Consider the following 9,718-nt stretch of genomic DNA (forward strand, 5'->3'; position numbering starts at 1 on the left):
AAAAACCGTCCTCTGTGCGTACACACACTTTCATACCACCCTTCTGTCCATGGCGTTTGCACAGCATATGCATACACACTATTGTCCATTTCCCTATCCGTGCTTACGCACAAGCGTTAGTGCGTACGCACCCACAATTCACCTCCTTCTGCTGGGAGCACCTGCATATTTGGTGCGTCCGCATCCCTTTCACCTTCCCATCACTTCTCCTTTCTTCTTCTATGAGCCAACCATTCACCATTATTATCTTCATCTTCTTCACCATCATCACCATCCATCACTGTCTCAGACCACCGCCCCTCACCCCATCCCTTCTTCCTCTTCTCTCACCCCTCATCTTCGAACCCGAGCCAAGGATCACCGCAGCCCTTCTCTTTTCTGTGTCACCCTCTTCTCTTCTTCTTACCTCCGCCGAGCCTAGAAATCACAGCTACCTTCTCATCCCTCGTTCTTCCTGCTCACCGAACCGGAGGACCACCTATCAGAGCTCCTTTTTGTCGAGCTCAACACCGACGCGCCATACCCCTGTTCCCTCTCCTTCGTACGAAGCCCTTCCCCTCTCCTCTGATTATCATCACCCCTTACCTCCGCCACCACAATCGCGAACCCTAGCCCTGTCTCAAACTCCAGTCTCGACCACCGCGTTCAACCTCCTCCCTCTACCCTTTCTGTCGGCATCAAGTGCAATGGCGCTAGTATCCTTGTCTCTCTCGTTCCTTCTGGTTTGAAGAGCAGAGCAAGTTCATGCTCCTGTTCGCTTCGTCTGAGGTGGGTTCCAGCTGTTGCGATACTACCTCTGTTTCTTTTCTGTGCCCCTCTTCCGCTGCTGCCATTGAAGCAGTGCCACCACCGGGCCAGCTGGGTTGCTCCAGCCATCCACTCACCATCATCCACCTTTCCTTCTCTTACTCTGTTCCAATTCCTTCCTTCCAGGTTCCATTTTCTTTTCTATTTTCTATTCCCTTTTTTGTTTTCTGTTAGCTTAGTTTAATTTGTGTTGATTAAGTTAGTTAGAAATGCATGTTATTTGATTAGGTTGTTAGAGAATCTGAGCTGGATAGTAGATTTAGTTTTGTTTTGATTCATGCTGCTGTTTGGAAATTTTGCTGTTTCATTGATTTGCCCCCGTGCTAATTTGGTTTGTCTGATTCTTCTGCACCCCTGTTTCTTGCTGCTATGCTTTTGTTCATGGCTGTTTGGAGTGAACCAGTTGCTAAATATTTTTAATGGTTGTTTGTGCAATGGTGCTTTGTGCTCAATGTCTGCGTTAAAACTGTTATTGCTACTGTGTTTATGCTTCAGTTTACACTTAATCACTTGACCCAACATGCTTATTTGTTTAAATTCATGTTGAATGCTTGTGATTGGTTGTTGAATCGAACAAAAAGAGTGCTGCTGAATTGTTCTTTGTTGATCTGTTGTGGTGTTGAATTTTGAACCATTACTTTTGCTCATGGTTCAAAGAATGTTGCTTGATGCCGTTGCTTTAGTTTTCATTATTTGTTCATGCTTTATTACTGGATAATTGGCTTATTTGTTTGGTTCATATGAATTCAGATATGATTTTTGTGTTTTTACTAGTTAATGAATTCATATGGCATCTGAACTGATTGGTTGAATTTCGGAAATAGTCCAATTTACTGCCGAAATGCTGCAGGATTTCCATGTTAATATAATCTTGTTTGCTAAATGGGTTTGGAAATTTTTTCTTGTGCTTCCTTACGAGTTTTGGTCAATTGTTTAACTTCTTTGCTTCTTTTAAATTATGCGTTCTTCTTGAGCATTGAATATGCCTTAATTGAATTTTTAAATTGACCAGACTTGAAACTCTTTGGAAAAGTTGAGCCTCTTTTGCATAAACTCACAAGTTTGAAGGTTTTTAATCTATGTGGCTAATTTGATTCATTCTATTCATACCTAATTTACATTAAGTCACATAGATCATGAGGTTTTCCATTCTTGTTTCAACTTGTGACTTTTATGCCTCATTGAATTTGGTGTTTGAATGTTTCTTGATTAACTTGTTTCCCAATGTTTTGATTTTGCCAACACCAAATTGCTTAAACTTATGCCACTTTACTTGTGATTGATAATTACTTGATTATGTGCTCTACACATACATGTGCATCACTTGTTTTGGCATTTTGAATTGTTGAGAAGTTGAACATGAACTTGCTTGTTTTGGAAATTGTTGGAATTTTCAGAATTAAGGGACGTTTTTGCTATGCACATAACTTTTGCTTTTCTTTTTTGTTTTCAACTAACTCTTCCTTTTTCTTTATATGACTTTTGACCTTTGTTTTCTTTTTCAACCAACTTTTTCTTTTTCTTCATATAACTTTTGACTTTTCTTTTCTTTTTCAACTAATTTTTTTCTTCTTCTTAACATAACTTTTGACTATCTTTTCTTTCTTTTCTTTTTCAACTAATTATTTTCTTTTTACTAACATAACTTTTAACTTTTAACTTTCTTTTTGTTTTTCAACTAACATTACCTTTTCACTTTTAACTGTTTTCATTCTCTCTGTACATAGTAACAATACTCCTTCCTTTTTTTATTCTTTGATAAACAAGCAAGTTTGCTTTTCCCATGTCCTGAATTTGATTGGAAGCTGTTTGTGTTTGATTTAATTTGATTCTCATGTATGCTTTCGTTCAATTTTTTATTATTTGTTCACTTCATATGCTATTTTGTGACTTAGCTCTTTCCTTTTCAGCACCACTATCACTCTTGTAACCACCCTATCGCCTAACCTACCAACTGAAGGTGGAAGTGACCCAGTTACGATTCCTTCCACTCCGCATGATCGTGAGCACCGAGGACGGTGCTACATTTTAAGTGTGGAGAGGCTGTCCATCTTCAGCAAGCACATTTTGGGTGACAAGCTTCATTTCTGAACACTTTTAGTGTAGTTTCTTTTTATGTTTTTTTTGGTACTTAGTATATATTTTATCTTTTTGAGAAACTTTTTACTTAGCTTATTGCACTTTTTAATTTTGTTTGTACATAACTTAGTATTATATAGTAGTTATGCAAATTTTGGCATTTTGCTCTTAATCTTGGCTTTTACATATGCTTTTTAGTTTTTTTAGCTATGATTGTGATTTTGGATGATGTGATGATTGCACCTAGTTTGGTTTCCTATATACTTGCTATTTTGGTTTGATATTAGGAATTAAACTTAGGATTTTTGACCTTTTTCATCCAATCACATTATATACATATATAGAATAAATATTAGTCAATTTAATGAAATTTTCAAGAAACTTACTCTTTATATAGGGCATTAAAATTCAAATTGAATTGAGTTGAAATTTTTCATTGAAACTTGTATGACTTATACATTGTGGAATATGGTTGAGTTAAAGAACACACAACTTGTGAGTTTTTGAGCCTCATTGTGTGGTTGCATTATTCAACCACTTACTTTATTCTTGTGTGTTGCTCTTCTCTGTGATTGCAATGTTAACCTTTGGTTTGTTTAATTCTATATATCCATTGTTTAATGTATATTATGTAATTATGAGATTGAGGCCATTATTCTTTTATAACTCACTTAAACCAAAAAAGCCTACCATTTCATTTACCTTTGCTTGCCACTTTGAGCCTTTTTAATCCCCTTTTGTTCTTTATTTTGCCACATCATTAACCTTAAGCGAAAAACAATGAAGTGTCCCTTATTTGAATCTTTGAGTAGCTTAAGTTAGTGAGAGTATGTAATGTTTAAGTGTGGAAAAAATGTGAAAACTTTGGGTGATGAAAATGTGTTTTATGATTATTAAAAAATGTTGAAAATTTGGGTACATGCTCATGTAATATTATAGAAACCATATGCATTGATGAGTTGGTATATATATTATGTTCTTGAAAAAAAGTAAGAAAAGAAAAAGAAACAATGAAAAGGGGACAAAAGTACCCCAATGTGAAATCTAATAAAAATCAATGCATATGTGATTGAATTTGATGCATGAGTATGTATATATATAAAAGTGAGATTATGGATAGCTAAACTTGATATTAGAATTGTATAGGTTGTGTATGTCTTAGGTGAGAATTTAGGCTAATCAAATATTCAAATGCAAGCTCACCTAGCCATATATACATCCTTATCTTTAACCTTAGCCCCATTACAACCTTGAAAAGACCTCATAAATTTTGCATATGTACATTAAATTTGTGTTGATTGGTTAGATGAAGAACAAACTTTAGAAAGTATGATTAGAGGAGAATTGGGTGGATTGACCCTAAATAATTAAGTGATTAGAGTGCATATACATATCCGGTGAGGGTTCAATCACTCAATTCCATATTTCCACCTTTGATCATTGTTATCTTGCAAGTTTGTTAAAATCTTTTATATGACTCAATTCAATTGTGAATGTGATTTGGTTATGATTGCTTTAGCCCTTGATTTTGTGTGGATGCTTTCTTGGAAATTGATTTACTTGGACTAATTAAATACATATAGATAGTTAGATAGTATAGTTACATACACATAGGTAGATTGCATATAGTTAGTTATATTGAATAAATGTTGTTTCCCCTTCTTGTCTTCCTTTGGTATAACATGAGGACATGCTATTGTTTAAGTATGGGGATGTGATGAATCCACAATTTATGATATTTATTTGCTCTAATTTGGTGGATTTCATCAACTTTTCTTGCATTTATCCATTGAAATAGCATAGTTTCATAATTTCTCCCTAAATTGCGCTTGAAAGTGAAAACATGCTTTTTAACCTTTATAATTGCTAAATTTTATTCACTTTAATTCCATTTGATGCCTTGATGTATTTGTTGAGTAATTTCAGACTTACAAGGCAAGTATGGATTGAAGAAGTGGAAGGAAAGCATGCAAAATGAGAGAATTCAAGAAATGAAGGATTTGTAAAGCTGTCAGTCCTGACCTCTCAGTACCAAAGTGATCATAACTTGACCTACAGAGGTCCAAATGAGGCGGTTTCAGTGGCATTAGAAAGCTAACGTCCGGGGCTTCAAAATGATATATAATTTGCTATAGTGGACATAAGTTGAAGTGTGTGTACGCACAAATTTGTGCGTACACACAAGTCAGAAAATAGCAAGTGTGCATACGCAAACACCTGTGCGTACGCACAGGTCCTAGCACGTGAGCTCATTAACTGGAAATCGCTGGGGGCGATTTCTGGGCCTCCAAAGTCCAATCCAACTCATTTCTGAAGCTATTTCAAGCCAAATTGAAGGAGGATGAAGGGGGGAGCACTTAGGTTTAGGTTTTTACATGTTTTTGTCTTAGTTTTTAGAGAGAGAGAAGCTCCCCCTTCTCTCTAGAATTAGGATTTTTATCTTTATTCTCTCTTTAATTTCTCTCTTCAATTCTTGTTTTATTGTAGTTTTATTTACATTTTCATGTTTTATTGCCTTTAATCTCTTAGTTTTCTTTGTTAATTTTACTTTCATGCTACTTTTAGTTTATGAACACTTGTCACTTTTAATTTTATTTAATGCAATTTTGATATTTTGTCTCTCTTTAATGCTTGTTTGAGTTGTTATTATCATTTTATTACAATTGGTAGTTCTAGATTTATTTTTATTGCAATTTATGATATTTTTCCTTTTATGCATGCTAGGTGTTTGATAAAATGTCTCTTTTAGCTTTTGCCTAATTTTTCATACTCTTGGCTTGGAATTGGATAATTAGGTGACCTTGAGTCATAGATGTCCATTCGATGTTATGATTAGAATTGTTAGTTGGTTTAGTTTCCACTAACGCTAATCTTTCACTAAGTTAATTAGTGAGTTGATTAGGACTTGTGGATTGAGATCAATTATGCCCTTTTGACTTATTCTCGATGTTAGGATAGACTAATTGGGATTAATTCTTAGCAATTATCATGTTTGTGGTCTATGATTATGATAGGGATCCTTAACTCCCAATCCTTGCTAAGAATTCCTCCTTTTTGCCACTTGAATTACATTTTTGATTTACTTGCTTTGAGCTTTAATTCCTTGCATGCTTCTTTACTTTCTTGCCTTCTAATTTTCTTGTCACTTGCAATCAAAACCCCATGCTTTTCCTCATAGCCAATAATATGACACTTCATTGCAATCCCTAGGGAGAACGACCCGGGAATTCAAACTCTCGGTTATTTGTTTTGTATTGTGACTTATTTTTTGAATTAAACTTTGATGTTGAGAGTTAGTTGTTGATTTGGCTATACTTACGACGAATGATTTCTATTTTGAGAAATTCTGAATCAATGACAAATTCTCGCTCATCATTGACCTTAAGATAGGATTGAATGTTTGAGTGTATGTTTAATTGTATGTAAATTTGATGTTTGATGATAAGTTGTATGGAGGTGGATGAAGAATGTTGTGATTTATTGGTTGTTGATGAGGGATTGATGATATTGATGATGAGTGGGAGGTTGATAAGGGGTATGAGGGTTATTGGTGTTAATGATATATTATAATATTGGTTGATGTTGATGAGTGTGTATGTTGATTGTGATAATATGAATGTTGATAATGATTGCTAATATTGAGGTTAATTGATGAGGAGTATGAATGTTGATTTTGATGACTATTGTAGGAGGATGTGAGTTTTATAAGGATAATGTGAGGAATAAACATTTAGATAGATTTGGTTAATGTTAGACATTGTTTAGTGATAGTTATTGAAATTGATGAGGATTTGTAGTGGTTGTTGATGTTGTTGTTGGTTGATGATGATTATGAGTGTTTATATGGTTTTGGATGTTGATGATTAAGGGTTTTGATGGTGTTGAATGGTGTAATTGGGATATTTTATGTCTGCATGCACACCCCCGTGCGCACGCACACCCCTGTGAGTTTTTGAACCTGTGCACACGCACACACAGGGGAAGGCTTGCTGTTAAGTGCACTAGCACGACCTGTGCGCACACATAACCAGCGAAATTTTGCAAGCTGTGACCTGTGCGCACGCACACGTTGGAATGTGCACTCTGTTGAGGGCGTTCGCACGCCTTGTGCGAGCGAACAGAGTTGGAAAATTTTACACTTGTGCGTACGCACACCTCTATGCGTACACACACATCTTAAAAATCTCCTGGGCGTGCGCACGCACACCCTTGTGCGTACGCACATGCTCTGTTTTTCAACTAAAATCTTGTTTTTAACTATTCCACCTTCCCAACAAGCTTGTAAACTTCTGTGACACCTATTTAAGACTTTTTGGCTTGTTTTTGAATGTTAAACATAGAGAAGGTCTTGGGTGAATTATCTGGGTATTACCTTGAAAAGTTAGAGAACGGAGGTTTAGGTTTTTGGTGTATTGAGGATGAGTTTGGTTGAGAGAGAAGGAAGAGTAGTGAACTTGGTGATTACTGACAACAAATTGAGAAACTGATGAACTAATGAGTTCGAAATGGGAATTATGAATTGATGATGGGTGTGATGAGTTGAGGACACAAAAAGGAATGATGATCTTGATGAATGTTGAGAGTGTGCCAGGCACTATATCCTTGGGTTAAGTGTGGTGGTAGCTTAAAGAGGAATGATGATCTTGTTGAATGTTGAGAGTATGTCAGGCACTATATCCTTGGGTTAAGTATGATAGTGTGCATGGTATTATGTCCCTGGGATTGAATTATGATTGATAATCTTTTCTGCTACAAGAGTGTGCTAGGCACTATATTCGTGGGTGAATAGAGTGTGTCCGGCACTATATTTGTGGGCGTGGCAGAAAAGCTACATCTGGAAGGATGTGTCGGATTGGCATTTATAGACCGACAAGTGATATCACGAGCCAATGGGATAGGTATTCATCATATGCATCTCTTATATGTTTGTTTGCTTTGATTACTTGAGTTTGCCTACTTTTATAATATATCTACTTGCTTGTTGAATTACTTGTTATATATGAATACTATCTTTGTTTTACTTGCGTGCATTATCTGTGATTGTCTGGTGCTGAGGAGGATAGATAGGCGGTGGCGATGGGGTCGCATGGAGGGTAGGCTGGCGAAGGCTGTGGGATACAGCAGTGTGGTTTAGTATTAGTTAGAAATTTCCTAAGTTTAGATAACCCTGTTTACGGTTTATGGTTTAAGTTATTTATTTTGTTAAGGCTTGGATATTCTGTATCGATGTGAAGTTCTAGGATTACCTTCGGCGTCTGGGAACCTTATATCTTACATTATTGGGCACTGTTACCATACTGAGAACCTCTGGTTCTCATACCATATTCTGTTGTTATTTTTCAGATGCAGGTTGCAACCCACCTCGGTGAGTTGCTTGACGGTTACAGACCCGAGGATCTTTATCATGTTTTGGAGTCCTTTGATTTATTTTCTTAGTAATCTCACTTTTGTATTTATTTTGCCTTAGAGGCTTACTTTGAGGGAGAGATACTGTATAAGCTATTTTACTTTCAAAACTCTATATGTGTGTATTTAATTAGTCGGTCTAAACTCCGCAGGCTTAGACTAGTATCGTATGATTATTATACTCTTATATAACTACATATATCTTGCTATCTCACATAGTGGGTCTTGTCTTTTATGCTTGTAGTTTCGTGTGAACGTTCGTGCTTTGTAATTCCATTTTTGAGCTTATTTTCTTCATCGGGCTTCTAGAAATATTACTCTTTCTATATATATATTTATGTATAAGTCATAGATTTGTCATAACCTTTGATTCTCGTGAGCCTAAGGAATGGACCGATTATGCTTTATTGCATACTCTGTGTCTTTTTCTTTCATGCTATTTAGGTTATCTGTTTGATATATGCATAGCATGCTTGTTTGTGAGTGCCGTTTAGGGATAATTGAAACACTAGGCTTTTTATATTGATACTGATCACCTTGATATCGATTGATTGGTGTAGACAGGAACCCTAATGGACATTCGCGGACAAGGTCGTACGCGTTCACGAGGAGAGAGTAGGAATGAGCAACCGGCCGATAACCATGTCAAGTTCATGGCGGCAATGGCGAATCTTGCAAATACCATGGAGGCAAATGCTGTTGCGACTCTGCAAGCTGTGCAGAGGTTAGGCCAACAAGCTGGAAACGGAAACGGAGATGGAAACGGAACGATAATGTGGAAGGAAATGGTGATAACATGGGAGGTGCTCTGATGACCTTGGCTACTTTTCTCAAGGTTCATCCACCAAGTTTCAGAGGTTCAATCAACCCTACAGAAGCAGATAATTGGTTCCAGGCCATGGAGCATGCGTTACAAGCACAGCATGTTTCGAACAACCAGTATGTAGAATTTACTGCGTATCAGCTTTTGGGAGAGGCTCAGCATTGGTGGCAAGGAGAGTGCCAGTTGCTACGACTTCCGAATGTAGAAATCCCTTGGGATGTATCCCAAACAGCTTTCTACAAGAAGTACTTTCTTGAATCTGCTAGGGAAGCGAAGGAGATGGAGCTTATGCAGCTGAAACAAGGTTCCTTGTCTGTGGTGGACTATACTAGCCAATTTGAGGAGCTCTGTAGGTTCTCTAGGGCGTGTCAGGTACCCCAGAGATCTATGAAAGTTGGAAGTGCATTAAGTATCAAAGGGGCTTGAAGGATAACATCATGGCTGCTGTTGCTCCTTTGGAGATTCGGAACTTCTCCGATCTTGTAAACAAGGCGAGAGTGGTTGAGGAATATGCAAAGACGGTAGCCTCGTCAAGGGACACTCATGGAGGAAACACTAATCGAGGACGTGGCGATTACCTTAGACCAAGGGAACAGAACTTTA

At 37.0% G+C, this 9,718-nt stretch overlaps 1 protein-coding gene and 1 long non-coding RNA gene across 2 annotated transcripts; both read left to right on the forward strand.

Moving 5' to 3' along the window:
* LOC107643390 lies at nucleotides 1–3,875 on the forward strand. The gene is made up of 2 exons (XR_001620836.2): nucleotides 1–933; nucleotides 2,718–3,875. It is a non-coding gene; the product is annotated as an uncharacterized LOC107643390 (long non-coding RNA).
* Nucleotides 8,955–9,541, forward strand: LOC107640407. Its single transcript, XM_016343929.1, has 2 exons — nucleotides 8,955–9,080; nucleotides 9,128–9,541. Exons 1-2 carry the CDS (start codon nucleotides 8,955–8,957, stop codon nucleotides 9,539–9,541), a joined length of 540 nt encoding a protein of 179 aa, XP_016199415.1.

Source organism: Arachis ipaensis, chromosome B05 (genome assembly GCF_000816755.2).
Source record: "Arachis ipaensis cultivar K30076 chromosome B05, Araip1.1, whole genome shotgun sequence".
NCBI classification, from domain to species: Eukaryota; Viridiplantae; Streptophyta; class Magnoliopsida; order Fabales; family Fabaceae; genus Arachis; species Arachis ipaensis.

Excerpts from the sequence above, each read along its gene's own strand:
- LOC107640407 (XM_016343929.1), top strand. The coding sequence starts at position 8,955 with ATGGCGAATCTTGCAAATACCATGGAGGCAAATGCTGTTGCGACTCTG. Across the intron at positions 9,081-9,127 it reads CGATAATGTGGAAGGAAATG|GTTCATCCACCAAGTTTCAG; the intron begins GTGATAACATGG and ends ACTTTTCTCAAG.